The sequence below is a fragment of the Mirounga angustirostris genome, unplaced genomic scaffold (genome assembly GCF_029215605.1).
Source record: "Mirounga angustirostris isolate CCGP_5_RB_7025 unplaced genomic scaffold, mMirAng1.0.hap1 SCAF_4, whole genome shotgun sequence".
NCBI classification, from domain to species: Eukaryota; Metazoa; Chordata; class Mammalia; order Carnivora; family Phocidae; genus Mirounga; species Mirounga angustirostris.
The window spans coordinates 94,481,277-94,508,723 of record NW_026991712.1 but is presented as its reverse complement, the minus strand read 5'-3'; the positions used below and the strand labels follow the sequence as shown (position 1 = coordinate 94,508,723).

Below are 27,447 nucleotides of genomic sequence, written 5' to 3'. Positions count from 1 at the left end.
ATATCTGGCAGTATCTGACAACACTTTTGGCTGTCATAAAGGGGGAGAAGAAAGATAATGGTCTCTAGTGGGAAAAGCCCAGGGATGCTGCAAAACAGCCAACAATGCACACAACAGCCACCCACCCCCACACAAAAGTCAATAATGCTGAGATTAAAAAACCTTTTAGATTAGTTCACCACTGTTAATATTACAGAGAATTCCGAAAGAGATAATACTTAACTCCGTTATTGTGTGGACAGTGGTTTCCTTGAAGCAGAAGACTAATAAAGAGCTACATATATCACGGGTGCCTGGGTGGCTTAGTTAGTTAAGCATCTGACTCTTGATTTCAGCTCAGGTCATGATCTCAGGTTCTGAGATTGAGCCCTGCATCAGGTTCCATGCTCAACTCCAAGTCTGCTTCTTTTCCCTCTCCCTCGGCCCCTTTCACCCCCCTCCCCATGCACCTCTCTCTAAAATAAATAAACCTTAAAACAAAACAAAACAAAACTACACAAATCATCTTGATCCTGTAAAACTTACCTTTTCTTTGCCTTTATTTGGGCTAGTGGTTTTAGGGTTGGAGAAAGTGGCTTCTTTTTCTACAGTGCCCAGAAAACGATGATCTGAATGGGAGTGGAATGAAACCGTGCCCTTGGGAAGCTTTTTAATCCTAATAGCATGATTTCTTTGGGCAGAGAGCATATCCTACAAATGATAAACAAAAGTAACTTTAAACTGAAAAAGGAAGCACCAAAAAACCATCCCATTCTTTTCTTAAAAACTACTCACAGGAACCACAGTAAACTCTACTTCATCTGCAATATGGAGCTGGTTCCCATCCAGAATTTCACTGAAGTGGAAGAACATACGAGCATCACGATCCACACACTTGATGAAACCAAAACCATCTCTCATGGCAGCAATTACACCCTGAAATCCAGATAGTATTTTCACTGACTGTGAAGCTTGTCAAGAAAACAACACTCAACTTTGGAAGCATCAAGTTGAATTCATTAGGAATTCTCTGTATTAAGACCCAAATTCTGTATTTACATTTTAATTTCTCCATTTAAATACAAACTCATTGCTTTCAGTCTTTCAGTAAATTAACCTCTAAGCAATTGTGTGAGATGCTACTCCTTGGCCGGTATGCATAGAAAAAACTATCGCACTGCAAAGTAAACATGCACACGATGTATTCCTTTTAATTCTCAAATCTGTGAACTTGGTATTATTACCCTATTTTGCAAGATGAGGAAACTGAGGATGAAGGAGGTTAAGCAGTTTGTCCAAAGCACACAGCTAATTAACTGGTAGAATCGAAGATTCCAAATAAGACCCAAGCTTTATGACAACATCCAGAAATTTTAAAAAGCTGTACACTAATACTTCAAATACTTCCAAAGTCAACTAAAAGCAATTTTTTAGTCTCTATCTTAAAAAATTTTATGTGAGTTTAGGTACAGGAAAGGCTTAAGATTTACTTCTAAAGAATAAATATAGGAAGTCCTTTTCTTATTTCTCACCTCCCCCCCTTACTAAATTATCAGCTCTGTGAGGGGATTATATCCAGAGTTAACTGGCACACGGCAGGTACTCAAATGTTTACTGAAACAATTATTATCAACCTACCAATGACTTATATATTGCATACGGATTTACATCATTACTGATGATGATTCTACAACCAGTTCTGAATATAGCATAAACAATATCCTGACATTTAATCCTTGCTATATCTTAATGGCAGCCAAGCTACTCTACGATGTAGTCCATACTGTCAAACAAAATAGATGCTACCTGAGAAGTTCTTAAAAAAATCATTCATTTGGTTCTCAAAAATTTTAAAGTTAAACGCACATTGCAAGTGTCAAATAAGATCAGATCTTCAGAAGTAAAGGTTAAAAGTTCCAAGAAACTTAAATTTCCATTGAATGTACCCAGTTCCACTGACAGCACTGAGATATATACAACACGTTATGACCCCCAACAGAACTAACTATGAATTACATCTGAGAAAGTTAATTTATGAAAACCAAGCTTGTAAAATACATTTGGAAACAATTCTGGTATATGTCATTCCTGGATTTATATCCACTAAAAAGAATTTGCAAAGCCCAAAAAACCCAAAACCTATTTAACTTTGTTTTATTCAGTGTTTACTAAATATTTTATGGAACAGTTTGGGAAAATCTACTTTCTACAATGATAGACTTGAATTTTCTCAGTCCAGAGAATCACTGACTCTCAAAAGATCTTAGAAATCATCCTGTACACGTTTCCTTTTCTAAAACTTTTTCAGGGGCACCTTGGTGTCTCAGTTGGTTAAGCGACTGCCTTCGGCTCAGGTCATGATCCTGGAGTCCCGGATCGAGTCCCGCATCAGGCTCCCTTCCTGCTCAGCAGGGAGGCTGCTTCTCCCTCTAACCCTACCCCCCTCTCATGCTCTCTCTCTCTCAAATTAAAAAAAAAAAAAAAATCTTAAATAAAAAAATAAAACTTTTTCACATCTACTCCAAGATAACTGGCAGAGTCAGATATCAAACCCAGACTGACTCAAACATCTGTGTTCTTAATCACTTAACAAGGTAACTGCCCAATGTCATCATTACCTTAAAAACTTCTCAGTACAGCATTACAAATTTGAATATACCATTGACCCCATATTGAACACAAGTATCAAATAATATCCAACACTTACCATCTCTCTGGCTTCATTAGTGAACTGAAATGTATTTGATAGAACTTCTATGTTGGTTGCTCGTTCTAATTTGTCACGTCGGTCTGTTGAAATATTAAACCTAACATGGTCGCCTTCCAGCAGGGTCACCTTGGATTTTGTATCTTTGTCTCCAAAGGGAAGTTCTTTAGGAATCACAAAATCAACTTTGATGCGTCCTGGCAATGGGTCATTCTGATGAGAAGGAAAAACTATTTTAGCTGGAGATTTCTCATCCTTCCTAGTTCTAAGTCAAACAAGAAGAACACACAGCAAACCCATGTTATTTATAATAAACAGTTCCCTACAGGGAAAAAAGATGTTGATAACTTAAGTCCAATTTGAAAGCTGTGTTCTATGGTCACATGATGTGATCAACCATAAAATCATAACACTGCAGTTAAGAACCTCCACTCTGACACAGAGATATTTTATTTAAGGAAAAGAATTTCAAGTCTTTTATGTTTCACATTTCTTTAGCAATGACACCACTAGTCTCCTCTCCTCACCTTACCTCCCACACAAATGAAACAAATGCAAGGGGAGGGGCTAGGAGAGAACCCCAATAAACACACACCCAAACTGGTTTTCCCCCAATTTAACCAGCAGTTTTGTCCCTTTCTTCTCCTTATCACCCAGTAAAAAAAAAAACATATTCGTGGATACATCACTGGTTTCTCATTTAGTTTAAAGATATATATATATATAAATAGTCAATTGTTCCATTATCATAAAATTACATTAATCAAGTAAAATTTCTGTATACCAAATTATTCTACTACTGATGAGACAAAAGAAAACTCTCTTGAAAAAGACTATTTACCTGGTTTTTACTGGGTACTTTTGGGATTACTTTGGTTACAGTTCCTTCAAAATGTTCAATGCTGATATCTTCAAAAATGACTGTTCCTTGAGGCAATAGTTTGACATCTGTTGCAACTTCTTTACCCTAAATCACAAAAGGGGGGGAAATCATTTCATTTTAAGTGTTTTCTAAAAATTTAATTCATTTGATCTTAAAAGAAGGCCAAAGATCAAGTTAGTCAACTATCTTACATTTCTGTCCTTGATTGTGAATTCCACGTCATCTCCAGGCTGTAAGGTTTCTAAGTCACCCTTAAATTCACTATAGTGAAAGAATATCTCTTTTACAATATCACCTCTTTCAATAAAGCCAAATGCCTCCTAAAGACAAACAAGCAAAACCCAAAAAATAATAGGAACATTAGGTACTATTAAGTGTACATACTTACGATTACAATTTGCAATCAATAAGCCTTTTCATAAAATTATACTGTACCGGAAACAATATATTTGGTTAGGTCTAATATTAGCAATTATCAGTTACATGGCCCATTTTAAAGAACATAATGTATTAGTAACCAAGGAATTTTAAGAAATTTCTTATAATGTTAACAGTGAAATATTTTTAAAGGGAAGATAAAGAGAAAAAACAAAAGGTTCTTGGGTACTAAAAGTAGTCAAAGAAAAAAACCTGAAGTTTCTCATATTTGATGACACTTACCTTCATGGCACAAACTACTCCCTGATAGCGGGCTTGTTTCTTTTTCAACAGCATAATGTTACGAGCACTTACAGCACCAGTACTAGAAAGGAATAATTGGGTGGGGAGGAGGAGGGGGGGGATCGAAGAGGGGTGAAAAATGCATTGGTTTGGTTAGGTATGATGAGTCCAGAGAAACAAACTAGTTTTCTGAGGCCTCAAGAATTTTATGTCAACATGAAGAGCAAATGTAGTTTACGGCACATGATCCTTTTCATATGCAAAGGATTTTTGCTCCAATTCCCTAGCCTTCTAAATTGGACACACACATATGTACCATTTTCCTCTTAGACTCTTAAAAGAATATCATGGACACTCTATGCCTTTCTATTGCAATAAAAGAAATTCACAAGTTGAATGCAACCAAAGATGGGGAATCTAAAGTTTTAGGAAGGTCATTTCTTGGATAAACATTTGAGTAGATATTATATGCTACAAACAAAGGTACTGGGGATACAGAGATGAGTAAGAGGTGGTCTCTGTTTTCAACGAGTGCTGAATTTAGTAGCTATCCCATCAATTATTTCTGATTAAACAGCCATAAAAGAAAGCTGAGTAAATGCAGTGATTAAAGGAGAAATTTTCGACACTCTAAAAATGACATTCACCCTCAATGAAAACCAATTAGGCACCACATACTACCCTGTCCCCATCTTTGAGCAGCAACAATGTGAATCTGACTTCATTTTAAAGATGGTACAGACTGTTGGTGTAGTTGTTTTAAGAAAAGCTGCAGACTAAGCAATTACTTCCCTTAATTTTTCATGGACAAACTATAACCTAATTGTGCTTTTTATTTCAAAAATTAACAGGATAATGAAGGCACTGGAAAAATCCTACTTGCCTTTGCAACTTACTACAGTGAAAGGCTTTAGAGCCAGACTGGGGTTTAATCTGCTATTTCAAAGCTCTATGACTTCAGGCAAGTCACTTTAACTTTATGAGAACATACCTCAATTTTACAGATGACATCAGGTGAAGCTGTTCTCAGGATTAACAACTATACATAAAGTATTTAGTACAAGTGCTTGACACACACACAAACTTAATAAAGGTTAAATAAAGCCCTTTCGAGGCGCCTGGGTGGCTCAGTTGGTTAAGCGACTGCCTTCAGCTCAGGTCATGATCCTGGAGTCCCTGGATCGGGTCCCACATCAGGCTTCCTGCTCGGCAGGGAGTTTGCTTCTCCCTCTGACCCTCCCCTCTCTCATGTGCTCTCTCTCATTCTCTCTCTCAAATAAATAAAAATCTTTAAAAAAAAAAAAAAAAGCCCTTTCATTGGCTCCACCTTTAAACTCAAGCCCTATCCCTGCGCTTCCTGAGATCAGATTGAGGCCTTTAGACTGGAACTATTAATATACCGACCAACTCAATGAGTCCTTTTATTTTTTAAAGACTGATTTATTTATTTATTTTAAAGAGAGACCGTAGGCACAAGAGAGCACGTGCAAGGTGGGGAGGGGCAGAGGGAGAGGGAGAGGAGCAGGCCCCCAGCTGGGCACGGTGCCTGACATGGAGCCTGATGCGGGCCCAGACCCTCTGATCATGACCTGAGCTGAAATCAAGAGTCCAACACTTAACCAACTGGGCCACCCAGGCGCCCCTCCATCTGATTCCTTAAAATGAAGACTAAAGTCTTACAAGAGGTAAGGTTCAGGGCTAATAATTCTGTACATGCTCTTGGGACTTTGCTTTCTCTGTGCTGTTGCAAAGTGCATTCCTAGCATTTTTTCCAACTTCCTACTTTTAACTTCCTTCTGTCCTCTTATAAAAATAATTATCCCTGGACTTTCTTTTTTTTAAATTTTTTTTTTTTTTAATTTTATTTATTTATTTGAGACAGAGAGAACGAGAGACAGAGAGCATGAGAGGGAGGAGGGTCAGAGGGAGAAGCAGACTCCCTGCCGAGCAGGGAGCCCGATGCGGGACTCGATCCCAGGACTCCAGGATCATGACCTGAGCCGAAGGCAGTCGCTTAACCAACTGAGCCACCCAGGCGCCCCTCCCTGGACTTTCTTAACTATACTTTCCTTAAACTGCTTATGCTGATGAATTTCACAGCTGTATATCCTGTCTATTACTAGCTTGTTCAAACTTACACATACAACTACATGTTCAGTAGCTTCACCCAGATATACCCAGACACCTGAAATTCAAAATGCCAAAATAAGTAGAATTCTCCCACACTTAATACTTTCTTCTGTATCTTCTTAGTCTGGTTAATAAGATCACTATCTGCCCAGTAGCCAGTGAAGTGGCATTTGGGACTCCCCTCTCATTAATTCCAATATCCCCCTCTACCTAATCAATCACAAAACTTGATTCTATCTTCTCAGTGTGGCTTGATTTCCCCACCTGACCACCCCTGGCCTAACCATATTAGTATATTAGATTTTCATCTTGCATATTAACTCTCATGTCACTGCCTGGAGTACCCCTACTCTCCAAATGTCTATCATCTCCATGACTTTCAATGATCTAAACTGATCACACCTCCATCCCTGCTCCCACCCACTTAAAATCCTTCAGAGTCCTAGGACTATGGGATAAAGGTCAAACTTCATCCTCCTAAGATCTAGTCAATTCAATCAACTCAAACTTTTGGCCATTTCCTCAAAATGATACTTCTACTCAGGATGCTTTTTCACCCCCCCTCATCTCCCTAGTGACTTTACACCCTTCCCTCAAAACTTCTGACTTTTGGAACAGCTCTTTGAAAGCTCTGACCATATTTTAATTATATTCCTATTTTTGACATCTGCACAGCACCCATCATAGAATAGACCCTCAAATGCTTAATGAAGTTTAAAATAGCATGAAAATTATCATTAAAATTATCTACAAGTTAGGTTTTTAACTCATTTCAAATTTCTTCTTCTTATTGGAGGGGGTGGACAAAAAAACAAAACCAAAAAACCCCAACTTAGGTAGAAAAAAGAACTTACTGTTTATTGTTATCAATTACAAAGTTTATTTTATCTCCAGTTTCCAGCTGAACATTCCCTTCGACATCTTCAGGGGTGTAAGTCAGATAAAACACTTCCTGTGAATTAATAAGCTATTATTACTATATTGGCAGGATGCACAGAGTTCTCTGTATACTGTGATTTACTTCATTAAATAAAGCTCTTAAACTGGCATTTTAAGCCAAATTTCTTAAAAATGCTTTATAACAAGTACATCATTTTATTCATATAAACACACACTTCCCCTCCATGATGCTGATGACTTCTGCGAGTCCACAGCTGAGCAGCAATCCAACTTCAAAAAGCTTACACACGTGGAAGCATTTGCCCAGAGACTGTAGTTACATTTCAAAAAAACAATTTTTATGTAAGGCATTCCAAACAAAAAAGATGGAGTTAGTGCTTAAAAAGAACCAGAAAAAAAGATCCCCTCCCACAACCCCCAAAAAAGCGAGTAAAAGGAACATTTTACCTTAATGTTCTAACTAAGGTCACACTTGGGCAAGCTAAGACACTTGGAAGTCCTAAGGATTTTTTCTTTTTAAAGTTTTTGATTATGCTGCACTCGAAAGCCTCTTAGAAACCAAATTTAAAAGTGAATTTATCAACTGCAGCTTACGTTTTCTATTTTGAATTTTAAAGTACGCTTATAGATCACATGGTGGATCAGGCAAAGGTTTAAGAAAAATACACAAGTTTACCCCATTACGTTCGTAGCATACACTCCCTGTTGGACTCTGACCCGGGGCAGCTGGAGATTTACTCTCTAAGTTGTGAGGAACAGCGCACACAACCTACCAGTCAAAAAAAAAAAAATTTCCATTGCTAATCATTTCAGGAGCAGCACTGTGCAATATTAACTGAATTTTAATATCCTCTATACTATACATAGGGATGCATTTTAATATGATCCACAAGAGGATGTCATGCTGCCAAGTTTCAAACTTACAGTACGTAAACTGACTGTAAGTACAGACTTAGGGTTATATATAAAAACCCAAATTGAGTCTTGACCATATTTTATATTCAGGTCAAGAAATGCCAGTGCTTCTGATAGAATTTTAAAATAATAATCTTTATATACTATAGCTCTCTTGCGTGCAAACTGAGGAGATGGGGAGAATCTTCCTTTTCTAATGTGAAAGATATGCAAATGCAGGGCCCTAAGAAAACACAAAGCATCAAAGCCACTAACTTGTCCATTCATTCGTTCTTCAGGGAGGATTTCTGGTTTTATCTTCACCAGTTTAACAGCAATGGGTTTCCCAGTCCGCCGGTCAGATGATACTTCAAATTCAACATCGTCTAAAATAAAGTAAGTATTGTATTTGTTGGACTAATTTTGACAAAACGGTACCTCACTTTCAAGCCAAACTTAACGTAGTATTTGAGTTGCTGTAGACCGGTGATTTCTCAAAGTGTGGTTCCTGGACCAGCATCAGCAGCATCACCTGAGAGCTTAGAAGAAATGCAAATTCCTGGGCCCCACTCCAGACCCATTGAAAGACAAACTCTAGGCACCAGGTACAGCAATTTGTGTTTAAACAAGCCTTCCAGGTTATTCTGATACATACTAATGCTTCAGAACCACTGCTTTAGACTAAGATAGGAATACCCTAGTCTTAATTTTCACAGCATTTACATACACTGCAAATGAGGCAATATAAAGATCATGACTTTTGGCAAGTTTTCTTTTTTCTTAAGCTTCTCTGTACCTCAGGTTTCCTCATCCAAAAAACAAGGATTAACCAAAATAATGCTCTTGTAGGGTTTAGAGTATTAAGTATGCAAATACTCATGTTAACTATTGTTCTGACTTTCTCCCCAAAGATATTTTAAAAAACATACACTGAGACCTTATAATTTCAGTCTTCTACTAACCCATACATTTTCTATGTGAAAGTGATTTCTATGGTGTAAGCCAAGATGAATAGTCCAAGTGGTGACATTTTTTTTTTTTCAGGTACTACCAAAAATATTACCTGGTAAAACAGTCAAAACTAGTACTATAAAAGTTTAATATTTTCATTGGCTTAAAATCTAACATATAACTAAAGTCATGAATATAGAGAAAAATAATTAGATCTTCCAAGTATCTATTTAAAAAAATATTAAAAAAAAATTCAATCTATCTTTAAGTCAATGAGTCTTTCATCCCCCAAAAGACACCACACCACAGTAGAAACCAGGATTCTGCTGGTTTATGGAGACACAAGTCTGTAACTGGGCCAACTAAAAGGCCAAAAATAGAACACTGTCTTGAGCAAGTTGACATGCAAGAGAGATGTGTGATGAATTATTTTAAAAAGGATAATCAATGACAGATTACCTCCTACTTTTAAGTCCTGCAGGTTGCCATTATACTGTGAACAGTGGAAGAAAAGTCTAGCTTGACGTTCTGAACACTGAATAAATCCGTAAGAGGTTAGCAGTTTTTCAATAACCCCCGTTTCACGCAGTGCTGCTGAAGTACCATTAGGGTACCCATTGTGTCCATTGTTATGGAGAAGGTTTGGATCAAAGCTCATCTGTTTTAAAAAGAAAAAGAACTTAATATATTCAGATCTGGACATTATCTTCATAGCATCCTAAGTCTGATTAACAAATCACTAAATTTTTAATGTAAAAAAGCAAAGAATATTAAGTAAAGGGAAGTTTTTGGGGTTTTATTACTGAAATATTAATTTAGCTAATAAAACATTTCAGAAGACATAATTTCATTTATTTTAAGGAACTGCCCCAATTTATGGTAGAATTTTCACATATCAGCAAAAAGCAACTACGTCAGTAAAAGCTGCTTTTATGTTAACTTTAAATTACTAAAACAATAATTTCAGAGAAAGGTAAGGGATATCCAAGGGATGGCAACCCAAACTACCAGAACACTTCCTTAAGAAGTTAAAATCGACTTTGAAACTTAAATAGAAACCTTAATACTATTTGGTAAGCCATGCATCCGAAAGCAATTATTTAAATTAGTAGAGATGAAAACAAAAGAAACTTTGTATGCAATACTTAAACTAGAAAATATCAGAGTGATGCATACTTAGATTTTTCAATGGAAAACAAGCCAAAACAGTGAGTGGGAAAACAGGATTTTTCTAAGACAAAACTCCAAGACAACAAAAGCTCTTCAAATCTAAAAATTTTTAATCATTTCACAGGTATATTTAAAGAAATCTTTTCATCCATTTCAGACACTGATGAAATCTCTAAATACTGCCATTTGCTTCTATCACATAAAGCAAAATAAAAGTCTTTACTGAAAGCTGCTATTTAAATACAATGCAGTAGAACCTGTTTACATCATCAAATACTGTATCACATTCGATATTTCATTCTGCATTGAGTAAAATTATAAAAACAAATTATTTCATTAATGTAAGTGATGAATTAAAGAGGACAAAATCCCTAGCAAAGGTTAGGTCTGTAACTAATTTACTATGACAGAAACATATCCACATCATTACTAGTTTTAGACCCTTTCATTGAAAATTTGACTTATTAGTAAGCATTTTAAGTGTGAATTTGGCATTATTAATAAAAATATTTGTCACTAGGGAAAAAAAATGACAAATTCTAAAATAATAAACCCAAGTATGAGTGTTAAACAGTGTATAAGATGGCCAAATCAAAGCCATCCAATCTGTAGGTGGTTAAGCTCTAGTTCTTTCATGTTAGACATCGCTCTGTTTACCATTTTTTAACTAATTTTTACAAAGCCCGAGAAAGTAATATTATCACCATTTTATACCAATGAGGTAACAGACACAGAAAGGTTAAATGACCTGCCAAAGTCAAATGGTAGAGGATTCAAACTAAGAAGGCCTACCTCTACAATCTGACTCTAAACTAGGGCTTCCCAAACTTCAACTACCTGGCAATCTGGTTAAAATACAAAATACTGGTATTAGTGGGGGCAGGAGTTTTGAGATTCTCTACTTCTCACAAGCTCCCAAGGTAATACCAATGCTTTATTTTTGGACTCATTTTGAGTAGCAAGACCCTAAACTACTAAATTTATCTTTTCTGATTCAAGATGAAGGAAATGCCTAGGGAAGTTAGAAAGTGAGTTTGCAGGTTATTTCAACCGAAGTGAGTGGCCCTCTTAAGTCATGCTCTTAACACAAAGCAAAATAAGCTGGGACGACTGTTTTCCTGACTTACGGATCTTTGATACGTGGGGGTCCTCTTTTGTTTTTTAGTCCCAGATGAGGTAGAAGATGAAGATAAAGGTAAAGAATGTGGAGGAGGGGCTGCAGGAGGGGGATGAGGATCTGATGATACAGTAAAAGTGTTCTCCATCTCAAACAGCTGTGATAACATAGCACAATGTTTGTAACTATGATCAAGAACAATTTAACACACACTTCAATTTCTTTATCTTTTCAGATTTACAAGTAGGTTACTTCAGCAAAATATAATTCATTCAATTTCTATTGACGAAAGAAATTATGGCGTTAACATTAAAAGGTCAAGCTGAAATGTATTTTTAAAAATCCTTTTACAATCCCAAATCCACAACATTTACAATTTTTTAAATGCCATCAGGATTCCCTGGTGGTTGCTACAGTGATACAATTCAGCCCAATTTCTTCTCAGTGTCTCACAACTTTACAAATAATCCAAAATTCTCTATCAACTTGTCTCCCCAGAGTACACACAAGATAATCCAATGGGGTATGGGAAGAAAATATTACAACTATATATTTTGTCCAGAGATAAAACAGCTTTTATAAATATCATGTACTTTCAGAGAGGACTCACTGAGTTGGTACGTTAGATCACATTTCACACACATTACTTAGGTGTTCTGAGGGAAGGGTGAGGAAGAAGTTGACAAGCGAAGCCCTCATTAATTAATTTACTTTCAGCATATTACAGTTCATATTTGCCCAATTAAGTGGACAAATTTAGCTATCTAGTTTAAACTGCCCTCAAAAACAGACAAATGGTTGAAAAAGACTGCTGCAGAAGAATCTTAGAAGATAATGCTAAATAAGGCAAACACATGCAAAGAAAATGGGACCTGACACTTCTCATCCTAGTTCTAGTTCTTTGACCTCCAAATTCTAACATAAAATGACCATTTAATAAGATTTGACAAGTCTGCCAAAACGCTAATATCAAGACTATGTACAGACTTATACTAGAAGCAGTAAAACATACTACACGTATACTGTTCCTCCCATAATAATTCATGATGGCATAAAGTTTTTAAACACTTAAAAACTAAGCATTTAGACAATATTTTTAGTGAGAGTGGAAAGCTTCTGCACTGTTAACAGGTAAACTATTTTTATAATATTGCTTATTTCATCTTCATCTTATTTTTAACACTAGATTTTACAACACAAACATAGCATAATCACATGATTTCTGAATATATACGCATGTGCACATTGACTGTACATGCTATTACATTTACTAACACTTTGATGAAATTAATTTGAAGAAGACTATTCTAGGTCCAAGGTATGTCATGACTTTCAAGCTGAGCTTCTCTCATATTTGGACCATAGTTCCTATTACCATAGAGGTAAGAACATAATACTGTGCTTTGTAACACACAGACCATGAAGTCACAAAAACCTCAAGTCTCCAGTCCTACCACATATTCCTGCAGACATGAGGTAAGACTCTTGTTTTTCTAAGGGAAAATGAAACAGAATTACAAGGAATTAAAGCTATGCTTTCCTTCTAAGATTAAATTGTTTCCCAACAAAGGTTCTGGAATTTAGGCTGTATTGGTCTTTTAAGTCTCACCTCACCTCTAAATCAACATCAAAACACAACTGAAAAAGGGCCTTTCCTTTCTCCTAGCATCTTTCCTGACTGAAGTTTCTTTCTCTAGCCTTTATTCACTTTGGGGGGGGGGGGGGGCTCATCTTTTTTTAAGGAAAAACATATTACTCAGGCAACTTTAGATAAAACAATGGGTTAACACCCTTCCCTTCAAAGAATTCCTTACAATTCAGGCTAAACTACATTTTTATGGCACTGTAAAATTTTCTTAACCAGCACCACTAAAACTTTAAGGAAGTACCATTAAACAAAATAAAAGTTCATTAAAAAAACACCACTAATTACATAAAAGTAGAAGTCCAATGGAAAAAGTAGATGGCTCAAGAACAGGTGCTAAATAAAAAATTAAGATAAAGACACACCAAAAAAAAAAGCGGGGGGGGGGGGGGAGGAAAGGACCAATGTATAAATGTAATTTGGCTTTTTTTAAATAGGGGGAAAAACCAACTTATGTGCCCACCTTACAGCATACAAAAATATACTCAAGATAGACTGAGTTAAATACTATAACATCAAATAAAAACATACTATTAATCAAATTTTTGAAGGAAGACTTTCTAGATTTAAAATAGAAAAAAACCGCAAAGGATCAATATTTGATTATATGAAGGGACAAGCTTTTATACTCAAACTTAAGGAAAACAAATGCAAATATCTCAGTGTACTATTAAGGAAATTTAGTCAATAAGAACTGTAATAGTCACCTCTTTTCCGGATTTTGCTTTCTGCAATTTGTTACCCCCCTCCCCCCAACAGCAGTCTGGAAGCCGGTGATTCCTCCTGACATATCCTCAGGTCAGTAGTAGCCTCATGCTGCATCATTATACGTACATCATTCATCACTTCATCCCATCATGTAGGCATTTTATCACCTCACATCATTACAACAAGGGCAAGTACAGTACAATAAGATATTCCCAGAAACACATTCACATAACTTTTATTATACTGTTATAATTGCGCTACATTAACATCTTACTGCACCTAATTTATAAGTTAAACTTAATCACAGGTATGTAAGGTTTGGAAAAAACATAGTCCATATAGGGTTCCCTACTATTCGCAGTTTCAGGCATCCACTGGGGTCTTGGAACATATTCCCTGTGGATTGGGGGGGGGGCCCAACTGTACTAGAATATAAACTCCATGAAGGCAAGAACTTTTTGTTCAAAGCTAAATCCCTAGAGTTTAGACAAAACAGTTCTTGGCACATATTAGGCACTCATTTGTCAAATACTAAAAGTATTAAGACAAATAAATTAGTCTTAAAGACCATTCATTAAACATAAACACAAGAAAAACTTCACTTTTGTCAATAAAAAATTTCGATAAAGCAAATGAGTCATTTATCAAACTACCAAAGATAAAAGATTTAAAAACAGTGAGAAAGTAGGTTAAAAACAATATGCTCAAATATTTTTATGGTGGTAAACTGGTGCAACCTTTCTGAAATGCAGTTTAGCAACATGTATCAAAATGTGGAGTTGTTTTCCTTAATAATTCCAATGCAGGGGCGCCTGGGTGGCTCAGTTGGTTAAGCGACTGCCTTCGGCTCAGGTCATGATCCTGGAGTCCCTGGATCGAGTCCCATATCGGGCTCCTTGCTCAGCAGGGGGTCTGCTTCTCCCTCTGACCCTCCCCCCTCTCATGTGCTCTCTCTCATTCTCTCTCTCACAAATAAATAAATAAAATCTTTAAAAATAATAATAATAATTCCAATGCAGGAAACCTATCCTGGAGCAATCTGAAATGTGAACACTTTATGCATAAATGTATTCTCAGAAATGTTTTAACAAGTGCCTGGAAACAATCTAGTCCAAAGCTGGTTCCAGAAGTCACAGTAATTTATATAAATGCTATGCAGTCACTGGAAAGGATGTATGAATATGCTTATACTATAATATGAAATGACAAGAGAGACACCTACACAGTATGATTTCAAATGTATTTAAAAAATCTGTTTCCAGTAAATAAAATAAAATCTTTAAAAAAAAAAAAAAAGGGCACCTGGGTGGCTCAGTTGGTTAAGCGACTGCCTTCAGCTCAGGTCATGATCCCGGAGTCCTGGGATCCAGTCCCTCAGCAGGGAGTCTGCTTCTCCCTCTCACCCTACTCCCTGTTGTGCTCTCTCTCTCTCTGTTTCAAATAAATAAAATAACATCTTTAAAAAATAAAAAGAAAGACCAGAGGGGCGCCTGAAGGCCCAGTCGTTAAAGTGTCTGCCTTCAGCTCAGGTCATGATCCCAGGGTCCTGGGATCGAGCCCCACATCTGGCTCCCTGCTCCGCAGAAGCCTGCTTCTCCCTCTCCCCCGCTTGTGTTCCCTCTCTCGCTGTGTCAAATAAATAAAATCTTAAAAAAAGACCAGAAAAATCTAATTTAATGCTCACAGATTTCTCAAGAAAACACGTAGAAAGTATCTCAAAATGGTAAATGGGGATAGAATCCAGTACTTACTCCATGGCTAGCATTCTTTTTAAGACTTACTTGAGACAGTGAGAGCAAGCACAAGAGTGGGGGCGGGGGGGAGGTAAGGACAAGCAGACTCCACGCACAGCGCAAAGCCCAATGCAGGGCTGGATCCCAGGACCCTGAGATCATGACCTGAGTCGAAATCAAGAGTTGGCCCCTTAACTGACTGAGCCTCCCAGCCACCCCTCCATGGTTCACATTCGTAACCACTGCCTTATACATTAAAGAACTTTAATACCTATAATACATCAACACTGTTCTAGGCTTTGCTCACAAAGAGAACAGACAAAAATCCCCAACCTCACGAAGTTTAAACTTTCTACTCTTTTCAACGTGTTTATTTTTAAAATTGGAAAGTCAAGTCATTAACAATGTTAACTCACTCCTTTAAAAAAAGTTAGAATCAGAGGTCAAATTTAAACTTCATTCCTAATCCAAGAAATCAACTAAAGTTCCCTGAAGAACACAGAACTAGGATCCAAAGACTGGCTTTTAGTCCTGCTTCTCATACATGAACGTCTCTAGGATTGTTTCCTCAAATGTAAAGTGGGGGCCTAAGGGGTTTCCAAATTCCCCTGCAGGGAGGAATCAAAATTCTGTGCTTTGTAATTTCTTTTTGCAACATGAGTTGTTTCTTCCACCTTTTTCCTAACCTAGTCTGCTTGGCTGCTACTGACAAGGAATTAGTCTAGAAAAGGTAGCCTATTTCATTTGAAGGCAGTTTTAGAAAGTGACTTTGTATTATCTAAACATACCTTCCCTTAACTTCCATTGATCCTTTCAGTTTTCTGAATGCAACTGTTTTTCTCAATAACTGAAGTTCTGGAGATGTTCCAAATAATTACTCATTAAAGTGCAATTTAATACTACTCTTACTGTATCCTGACAAACATTAAGAAAGCACGGAGTGATTGTTTGATTTTACAGACCTAAGTTTCAGTAACTTTGTATAGTAAAACATCTCCACATCATTTTTTTTTTAAGATTTTATTTATTTATTTGATAGAGAGAGACACAGTGAGAGAGGGAACACAAGCAAGGGGAGTGGGAGAGAGAGAAGCAGGCCTCCCGTAGAGCAGGGAGCCAGATGCGGGGCTCGATCCCAGGACTCTGGGATCATGACCTGAGTCGAAGGCAGACGCTTAATGACTGAGCCACTCAGGCGCCCCTCCACATCATTTCTTAACAAATTAATTAGTAAAATCAGGTTTTCTCCTTTTAGTGCTTCTGTAACTCATCTTGTTCCTGAAGAAAAAGCTAATCGAATGCTACAATTCCTTTGTTGGCTAACCTGGAGTTCCAATTCCAACTTAGAGATAATTTTAAATTAGGCTTTGTAATCGATTTTTTTAAGCATTCTTCTATGCCCTTCCTTAATGCCTACCTCACAGGGATTTGGGGATGGTTAGATGAGCTTTCCACTAAAAAGACTTATAGTAGTGCTTAGCACGTAAGTGCTCACAGAACTATTTATAATCAGGTCCTTTTCAAAAGCAGGGCAAGGAGAGAAATCTGGCAACACACACTTAGAAACCTCTCTGAAAATCAGTCCATTAGTTAATACCTTTTAATGTATTATACTCCAACCTACATTTCTCCAGAGTGACCATATCAGAGTATCATGAGATACTCTGTCAAATGTCCTTATTGAAAAGTCTTTTTTTTCAAATTCGTTTGCTCTTAGATTTTGCTAGGGATAGAGAGCAAGCTCTGAAGTTCCCACACCTGACTTTGAAAATCAGTCAAGACCTGTATAGTTCCTGGTCATAGGTCTCCACTAACTACTACCACATTCCTAGAAAGTTAACAAGAGTTATATTCTCATTCAATCTGGGGCTTTAGTTTTCTTTTAATGTTCCCACCTTTTCTTTCCTTTTGTCACCTTTAGACTGCCTTGAGCAAACAAATCCATTTCACATGCCAAACTTCTTAGAAGCTTTATTCTTCCTTGATATTTTTTCAGACCAATGTCTCCCATATTTATTCCTTCCTCTTTTTTTTTTTGAAAGATTTTATTTATTTGGCAGAAAGACACAGCCATAGAAGGAACACAAGCAGGGGGAGTGGGAGAGGGAGAAGCAGGCTTCCCGCTGAGCAGGGAGCCTGATGCTGGGCTCAATCCCAGGACCCCGGGATCATGGCCCGAGCCAAAGGCAGATGCTTAACAACTCAGTCACCCAGGGGCCCCATATTTATTCCTTCTTAATTATGTAATATCTTTACCACTGTTACAAAAGTCCCTTTTAAAATCTGGGGTTCTATTGTATTATCAGATGTATTTCCTTTGCTGTACCCCTTTTAAGTGGAATACTTTACAACTACATAATCAGAACATGTTTTACTGTATCTCCTACCCCAATTGTTATTTATCTTTTGTAAATTTTGAGCTATGAGTGCATATATTTATATATTAAAAATGGTCACGCTGGGGTGCCTGGCTGGCTCAGCGGATGGAGCATGCAACTCTTGATCTCCGGGTCGTGAGTCTGAGCCCCACGTTGGGGGTAGAGTTTACTTAAAAAAAAAAAAAAAAAAAATTTTTTTAGGGGTGCCTGGGTGGCTCAGTCTGGCTAAGCGTTTGTCTTTGGCTCAGGTCATGATCCCAGAGTCCTCGGATCCAGCCCCACGTCAGGCTCCCTGCTCAGCTGGGAGTCCAGCTTCTCCCTCTCCCCCCTCAGCTCGTTCTCTCTTTCGCTCTCAAATAAAATCTTTAAAAAATAAAACTTAGGGCGCCTGGGTGGCTCAGTCGGTTAAGCGACTGCCTTCGGCTCAGGTCATGATCCTGGAGTCCTGTGTCAGGCTCCCTGCTCAGCAGGGAGTCTGCTTCTCCCTCTGACCCTCCCCCCTCTCATGCTCTCTCAAATAAATAAAATCTTTAAAAAAATAAAAATAAAATTTATAAAAATGTTCATGTAGTAAACTAATATTCAGAATACAAAGAATTAGGCTAAAAAAAAAGCACTTCTACTTTAAATCCATTTCTACAATTCAGTAAAATGAAATTGAAGCTTTAGTTCTAGTCTTTTACCCGTTTCAACAGTCAAGATAAAACTGTACAGTTTCAATCTGCATTATCTTATCTAACCCAGCACAATTTATAACAGCCTAAAATTATTTTTTAAAATCAGATGAGGAGGTATGAAGAAACAAACAGAAAAAGCAAATAGTACAACAGCATTAAGATTGAGTAACTGTTTATGGAACAAAGATAAATAAACTGGTTATTATTGGTGGTTTTCAGTTAAGGAGTAATTTTGGTTCACAGTAAGGTCATTACCATAGTAGGCTCATCAACCTTTAAGTAAATTGCAGACTAAAGGCCCAAGTGCTTCTTGAAATGGTGATGAAGATTTTATAAGACAACAACCTAGGAATGACCTAGTATTTTCATTCCTCATTCTATTTGATTGCTGCAGCATTTTTAATAAGGTTTACCACCAAATCCTCCTTGAAATTATCTTCCTTGGTATTCCTTCCTAGCTACCCATTTCTCTGAACATTCTCTTCTTTGGCACTTCTTCATTTATTACCTATAAAGTGAGGACTCCTTTCTGAATACCAAGCTTTTCTTTTTTCTTTTTTTTTTTTTTTAGAAAACCTAAAGATTAAAAAGGAAAATTGCCTTTCCTAATCCTCCCTCCCCAAAAAACCACTGTTCAACACTCCATGCTAGCATATTTCCTCAATTTTCAAATTACTATCTAATGAATGCAATAGATTTCCACAACATATTTTGCTTTCAGCAAGTCCCCACATAAGCTTCCCTATTCCTATGAACAACAATGGTTTTGAACTTCTACAACTGGATAGACTAGGTCAATTCCCTCCAGGCTCATCTTCATATTCAATTAATTGGTTATCCTATTTTTTCTACCACTGAAACACCTACTGCCTCTTTCTCTGTCTATTCTGTGGCTTTTATCTTCCTTATATTCTATCCATTGCTCGTAACAGGTCTTCCCATCTTCAGCCTATCCCTTAAAAGTTGCACCATTTGTTTTAAAAGATATGCTTCTGTAAGTGTATCTTTAAAATCTGAAGCAATAAAACTATCTGTTTTGAAATAAAAAACCCATTAAGTCCTTGCTTATAAACACCTGATGACTTCTCCACATAACAAAGTCAAACACAGTGGGCCTTCAGAACCTGCCTTCAGCAAACTTCCCTTTCTAATTACTCCCTTTACCCACAAAACTGTATTTCCTACTCTAATTACTCTCTCTACCCACAAAACTCTATTTCCTACTCTGTTCATAATGGACTCACTCACCTTATACCATGTGCTTTCAAATTTCCCTGAATCTGCTTATTCCCTGATCTGCTGCTGCTACTAGAAGCCTCTTCTCTCTCAAAGCACTACTCACCTAAAATGTCCCTTCTCTCTAAGCTTTCTTTACCCGTTTACAGAGACCTCTGAACATAGCCTCCAAAGGGCATCCATAACTGAAACCCTAACTTTTAAACAGTACAGATGAGAGTTTTTCTTTCTAAGAGACCAATAAATTAAGAGAGATCCACATGTATTAGCAAATGTAATCCTGTGTGAAAAATCCCATAGTGTGGCCATAAATATTGTCCTTGTTTACTAAGAGACAGTAAATTAATCTAGTTTTGATATTTTCAGACTAGTTGAGAATGTAAATTGTTTTCAGAATATCTTTAAAGAAGAACAGATTAAGAACATTTGATATTTGACCAAGATTATTAGGAAATCCAAAATTATAAACTGATTCTTGCGGACAGAAAACTATAAACCTACCTCGCAGTGATAATCAAATATTGCACTTTCAGTAGTATTTGCTGATTCTTCTTTTTCAGCACACGTTTCAAAGGATGAAAGTTGCTAGTATTAAAAAAAAAGAGCGAGAGAAAATGATCTATCAAGCTAATAAAGAATACAACTGCTGCTGCACCGGGCAATCTCACAGTACAGCACTGAAGAAAACAAAGACTACTAGCAGCGTTGGGAAGTGCTCTTTCAAAGCTGTTGAGTAGGCACAAACTTCTTGTTTCAGATCAAGTGTTGTGTCTTCAACTTAAGTGTACTCTTCTTTGGTCTTGTTGGTTGTTTCGAGGTCTGTTCCTTGCCTGATCTGAACTGGAAGCAGCAGTTTCAGGTGGTAAAGTCTGTTCTGTTACACTTCATACTAAGGATAAAAAACGAAGACATTAAGTATAATTTACATAAAAGAACCAGGACAGAGGGTGGGTAGAGGGACAGGCTCATTTCATAAACTTAGAATCCCTGGTTAAACAAGTAATGCAGGGAACTTGGAAGCACACTCATGTGATGTTATTTGAGGAATCTCTCAAGTGCTAAAGGATACCACCTCCTTTGAGGTCACACTCAAAATGGGAATTTCACATTCCTTGGTGACACCCCCACACCGTAAGTTCTGAGTTACAGAACATAATATTCAATTTAATACTAGTGTTTTATAAGCATCTAGCACTGTGGTAGGTATTGTGGAAAATATAAAAGAAGTTCCCACCATCAAGTAATTTGCGTATAACAAGTTATATGTGGAGAAAAACCAGAATATAGAACAAAATGCCAAAAATAATTTGCTCAACTAATCTGAGTACTGATTTTCTTAACAATTCTTTATTTTATTTTATTTATTTATTTGAGAGAGAGAGAATGAGAGACAGAGAGCACGAGAGGGAGGAGGGTCAGAGGGAGAAGCAGACTCCCTGCCGAGCAGGGAGCCCGATGTGGGACTCGATCCCGGGACTCCAGGATCATGACCTGAGCCGAAGGCAGTCGCTCAACCAACTGAGCCACCCAGGCGCCCTGAGTACTGATTTTCATATACTCTATATTAGAACTACTCTTATTGTTTATTCACCATTATATATACATTGAAGCAACATGGTGAGCACAGTCAGAGAAGGCTTTTAATCAGAGGTGGAGACTTAATTTGGAGAAATAGGCAAAATTTTGAGAGAAATAAAACAGCCAAGTATTCTAGGCACATCACACAAGCCAAGCCAGGGTATGCCACTAAATTCTAAGTTCCTTGAAAGCAGGGACCATGTATATGATCTTCTATGCCTGACATCAAGGGAGGTTTATTATATGAAGGACTGTGGCAACAAGTGTGGCTTGTTTCAGAAGAATCAATAGGCTAGTCTGGCCAGAGCAGAGTGAAATAGGATATGTGGTATGACAGGTATAGTGGAGCCAGATTATGAAGTATTTCAACTTGATATAACGGGAAATAGAGAGCCTTAGTTCTTGATGAAAGGGTATTAAGTGTTGAAATCCTATGGGAGATGACTGAGTGAAGAAAACAGAAATCTCATTTGAGCTGTTGCCAGAAATAGATGAGAAATGTCTATAAAAAAGAAACAAGATGAGAAAAGATGGAAAGTGAAATATATTTATAAGGCAAACCACAGAACTGTGCTTTATATTGGCCATAAAAATGATTCTTTTACACTGACTGAAATATTAAACTATATGGGGAGAAGAAAAAGGCGGATTTGGTTTTAGAAATGGTCAAAATTGAATAGTGTGTTTATTTTAAAAACATCAGAAATAAGAATGACTATATGGTGAGAGGCCAGAGCTTGTGAATTAAGTTTATAGATTAGGAGAGCTCAAGTTCATTCACTGACACTCCCTAGTAAAATGCCATGAACAAGTCACTTCATCTCTCTAAATTTGTTTCACATATGCAAAATGAAAACTTATCAACAGCTGATCTGTGGCTGTTTTGTGTGTGTGTGGGGGGGGGGGGCTATACCTAACATTCCCTGACTTTATATTATTACTTCAAATATCAAATATTACATTTGTCCCATCTTTCAGATTTTATTTGGATCATTCTATTTCCCCAGACTAGATACTTCTTAGAGCAATGGTTGCAAATCACTTGGGAAGTTTTAATAAATACTTATGCCCAGTCCCCGCTCAAAGAATAATTTAACTGGCCTGAAGCAGGGCCACTTCTGTTATGATCTTTGACTCTTTCCACTCCACCTCCACACCCTATGTTGCAAGTCTTATCAATATTTCCTTAAAGAGATCTTTTGTCCTAAATGACACCGTATCTTAAGTCCAGATATCTAACACATCTGCTAACTTCCAGTGTCAACCCTTTTCATTTTGTCACATAACACCGCCAGACTGATCAATCTGTAATTCCAATTTCATCTCATTTCATTGTCCAAAACTTCAGTGATTTTTCCAGCATTCTAGATGGGAAGTTCTTAATCCTGGCTGCACATCCAACCCAACTACCTGGGTAACTTAACACACACACACAAACACACCCACCCACCCACAAAAAAAATCAAAGCCTGGATCCTACCTTGAGATTCTAATTTAATTTCACTAGGGTTAGGTCCCAGGAGTTGGTACATTTTATCCTGCCCCCGCCAGCCCCGGCCCCTATGTTTCTGACTTGCAGCCAGGATTTAAGAACCACGATTTAAGATGTTCTCTATTCTACCTTTCCATCTTTACCTTTTGACAGCTCCCCAGTTCTTCTCCTAGATAGGTTTATTTTCCTGCCTAATCCTTATAACCCCTGGCAGATGCCTGAATTCTAGTCTTCTTTGTGCATATATGGGTCTTCTCACAAAGATAATTTTGCCATCTTCAAAGTGACAAAGAAGTCTTTCTTGACCATTCCAGTACAGACTTACTACCTTAATTTCCACTGTGAGGCAGTAACTCCCACTGTCTGCATCATTCTCTCTGATACCAAATCATTTCTGCCCTTTTTTTACTTCATGTTTTTATGTATCTTGTTCTTCCATTTTTGTTGTTGTTGTTGTTTAAAGATTTTATTTATTTATTCGACAGAGAAAGAGCACAAGTAGGCAGAGTGGCAGGCAGAGGGAGAAGCAGGCTCTCCGCTGAGCAAGGAGCCAGACGTAGGGCTCGATCCCAGGACCCCAGGATCATGACCTGAGCCGAAAGCATCCGCTTAACCGACTGAGCCACCCAGGAGCCCCTGTTCCTCCAATTATGAAACAAACTCAAGTTTATTTATCACAGCCCCCTTCAGCACTAATCCAGCACCGCCAAACTTAATCATAGCAAAACTACAACAGCAAAGAAGCAGTTAATCCATAATAGGAAAACGACACCAAATTTAAGTGCAGACAGTTCTACTAACTTCTAAAAATTTTGTTTTGGTTAACTGTATAGTCTTATTTATCCCATCAAGAAATAATGTCTTCTTTTAAAAATACAGACTCAATACAGTGGTTTAATCTTACTATCTTACATCTATTTATGAATCCAAAGACCTCAAAATTGCTATCTGATAAAACAGGCAAGAATTTCATCAAACTGCTAAGGACAATACTGTGTATATCATGGGGGGAGGGGAACCTATCTTGAAAAACTTGAATTGCATTAACCTAGTGTAGGATGTTGTATTAAGAACTGTCTATATAGTAACAGAGAAATGAGACCTCCAGAATCTAAAATCTGGAGCATTGCAGAGCCAGTCTTGGGCACTAATGAAGCCTATTAGGATCTATTAAAGCTCAAACAAACCCACCATCTGTGATGAAAAACCCCAAGTGGTGGAATTTCACTTCATTAGTACTTTCACAGCTATGAGATTTCTATGGTTAAACTAAACACTTTTCAGTCAAATTAACACTTAATGAAACTCTTAAAAAGTACCCACTGTGCATTTTAATAAAATTGGCTATGCACTCATGCCAAGATTATTAACATTCATGGGTGGTGCTGACAAGTCTTCTGCCTTACCCCTCTGAACACAGCGCATTCCCTCTAGCCCCCAAAGGCTACTTAAGTCACATGAAATACAGAGTAACAACTAAAATACTTAGGCAATTTAAATGTTGATCTGAGAGTCCCTCGATTGCTAACTTATCTACTCAGTTTGGAAACAGTATCATCCCTAGTTAATTATCAACTATTGTGTCATTGTTTTAGTTGGAAGTTAAAGCTAATCCCTTAAACTGATAACCCAATTAGTCATTTCCTATTTCACCTGTCTTAAAATTATCATCACCTGTTTTATTTAGTCTCCCCCAGTTCGTTGCTTTACCTCAAAAGGACTACTAGAAACCAGGCACACAGTAGGCACTAAATACGTGTTGAACTATAATTTATGTGGCCAGCAATCCATCTAAAATCTGTCATTTTGACAAATTATTCTCAGAGTTTGTACAGCACTCACTTGGGGGAGAATGTTAATGAAAGGCTAAACCAGTCTATAAGTCTCCCCACCTAACTTACTTTCTTCAGAAAGTACTTTTTTTTTTTTTTTTTTTTTTGAGAAGAGCAAAGATCCAATTAGGCAGCATGGGACTGAAAAGGTTCTCTATTGTTGCTTTGTATGAATAATATTCTTACCCTAACTTCCTCCTTCATATTTCTTGATTAAAACTCAAGACAAGTTTAAGTATGTCATATTTTGCTATAACCTGTATAACTGAAGCTTAACAGGTTTTAATTCACTTTTACTTTACAACCTATGGAAAATGATAAAGTTCAGATAATTAACCAATTTAAGTCAGCAACATGTTGAGCAGAAATTAAAGAATATCAAATTGCTGCAACTATCTTTTTGTATGTTTAGTAATAGCAATTATGATGGGTTGTTAGTTACCTGAACAGCTATTAAGACATTTAAAGTTACGTATCCATTTATCACTTAACTGTTTTTACAATACACTAATACTTTGAAATAGGACAGATGCCAGGGTAAGAAGCTGAATGTTCCAGACACAAAATCAGAGAATAGTGCAGACCAGTACTGTCCCAACAGAAATATAGTGCAAGCCATATATGTAATTTAAAATTTTCTGGTAATCATACTGAAGTTGAGAGAAACAGGGCGCCTAGGTGGCTCAGTCAGTTAAGCAACTGCCTTCGGCTCCGGTCATGATCTCAGGGTGCTGAGATCAAGCCCCATATTGCATCTCGAATCTCGGGCTCCCTGCTCGGCACAGAGCCTGCTTCTCCCTCCCTCTCCCTGCTGCTCTCCCTGCTTGTGCACGCGTGCTCTCTACCAGATAAAAAAAAGCTGAGAGAAACAGGTGAAACTAATTTTAATTAAATCTATTTAATCAAATATATCCAAAATGTTACTTTCCATACGTCATCAATCTAAAAGTTTTCTTTGAAATCCAATATTTATTTTACAATTATAACACAGTTCAATTCATAATGTACACAGTTTAAATGCACAACAGCCACACAAGGCTAGTGGCTACTATATTGGTCACAGAAAGTATAGGCTCAGGAGGGCAAAAGGCACTGGCATGCCCAATAAATAGTAAACAAAAGGTTCCTGGGCGAAGACTCTGAGATAAAAGGAGGCAGTTATCTAGCAAATCTGACCACAGCAGGAGCTTGTACATACTACATTTGAGAAGCAGAAATGCAAATAACTAGCTGGTTATCTACTGGCTATAGTTACAAACCAATGGATAGCCTACATGTTAACTGTGGAGAAACTGCTGATCAGTTTATTTTCAACTCCACAGTTTTACCTCAGCATTAAAGGGCATATTAAATATAAAAACACCCCAAAAATAAAATTACCATTCAATACTTCTGAACAGAATACTGCCTAGATCATATTGCAGTTTAATAACCCTAACGAAAAATGTAGCACAATTCCTTAGGCTTGGCAGTATGAACTGAAAAAAAGTTTTGCATTTTTTTTTAAAAGATTTTATTTATTTATTTGAGAGAGAATGAGATAGAGAGAGAGAGAGCATGAGAGGGGGGAGGGTCAGAGGGAGAAGCAGACTCCCTGCCGAGCAAGGAGCCCGATGCGGGACTCGATCCTGGGACTCCAGGATCATGACCTGAGCCGAAGGCAGTCGCTTAACCAACTGAGCCACCCAGGCGCCCAGTTTTGCATTGTTTTTAACCAGGTACTCATACATGGAAGTGGAAAACATCCAACATCTAGACAAAGGAATGTTTTAAATCCTGACTTGGCAAAAAGAATTTAACATCAAGAAATGATGGAATTCAAGAAAATAAGTCACTTCTACCAAAGCAGTTTCACCCTTGGAGACATTCTAGCCACGAAGTCTTAGAAAAAAAAAATTTTTTTTTTTTGTGGCTATAATTCTCTATTATGAAAAATCCTACAAGTTTTACAGCTCTCCGTAAGACAGTATGAGTCAAAGATCTCAAAGTAGGTTCCCTTTTGGTTTTGGAAAGACAAAGCTAAGAAGGTATCAATTCTGTGTTTATTTAACGAAATCAAGATTTTTATTTTATTTCATAATACAGTCCTAAAGTTCAGCACCTTAAAAAAATCTGTCCAAACAGCATCTGTTTCAACTACCTTGTCAAAAGTATGGCCCTCACAACGTGAATGAATTTAATAACTCTGAACCATACACTTAAAAAAGATTAAAATGATAAATTCTATGTTATGTATATTTTATTTTAAAATAATTTTTTTAAAATGTTGAATGGCCCTGCACAGTATATCTTTAGATGGATGGAGGGGAAAACAGAAGTGGGATAAAGCAGGACTAAATGTCAGCTTTCATGATCTCATTTTTGATTTGTAGAAATTTACTAGAATTTTCAACCACACTCTAAAGGTCATATTTGGTAAGTCAGAACTTAATTACAAAAAAAGAAAACCTATCTTCTGCGCCTCACATACTTTTTCAACTCAGCTGCTATAAATACTCATCTCAACGGTAAACATCCAGAGCAGCTGCAAAATCACTCAAACTACTACCATCTCTTTTACTTCAGGCCTAAGGCTAAAAGGAAACAAAAAGAAACAAAGTTGAATATTTATCTAGATATTATGACTCAGGTATATGTCCATTCAGGCATATAAACCCTCTCCTTACCCACACCAAGAATAACTATTATTCATTAGTACCCCCAAAGCACCAAGGTATTGCAGTACCCTTCAATGTAGTATTAAGAATGCTTATCTTCTAGAAACTCAAAATGAAAAT

The 27,447-nt window shown here is 37.1% G+C and overlaps 1 protein-coding gene across 5 annotated transcripts in view; it reads right to left on the bottom strand.

The window, feature by feature from the left end:
• Positions 1-27,447, bottom strand: part of CSDE1 (cold shock domain containing E1) — a 40,434-nt gene that overhangs the window by 11,477 nt on the left and 1,510 nt on the right. The window contains exons 2-13 of one of the 5 annotated variants that reach the window (XM_045896883.3): positions 20,270-20,657; positions 11,402-11,548; positions 9,564-9,762; positions 8,430-8,539; positions 7,936-8,028; positions 7,214-7,311; positions 4,230-4,311; positions 3,761-3,889; positions 3,528-3,653; positions 2,687-2,899; positions 775-915; positions 526-690 (exon numbers count right to left, since the gene is read on the bottom strand). In XM_045896883.3, coding sequence (XP_045752839.2) covers positions 526-690; positions 775-915; positions 2,687-2,899; positions 3,528-3,653; positions 3,761-3,889; positions 4,230-4,311; positions 7,214-7,311; positions 7,936-8,028; positions 8,430-8,539; positions 9,564-9,762; positions 11,402-11,539 — 1,494 coding nt within the window. In that variant the 5' untranslated portion in view covers positions 11,540-11,548; positions 20,270-20,657. The remainder of the gene's footprint in view (positions 1-525; positions 691-774; positions 916-2,686; positions 2,900-3,527; positions 3,654-3,760; positions 3,890-4,229; positions 4,312-7,213; positions 7,312-7,935; positions 8,029-8,429; positions 8,540-9,563; positions 9,763-11,401; positions 11,549-20,269; positions 20,658-27,447) is intronic. The other 4 variants (XM_045896886.3, XM_064588590.1, XM_045896885.3 and 1 more) reach the window with 4 other exon arrangements.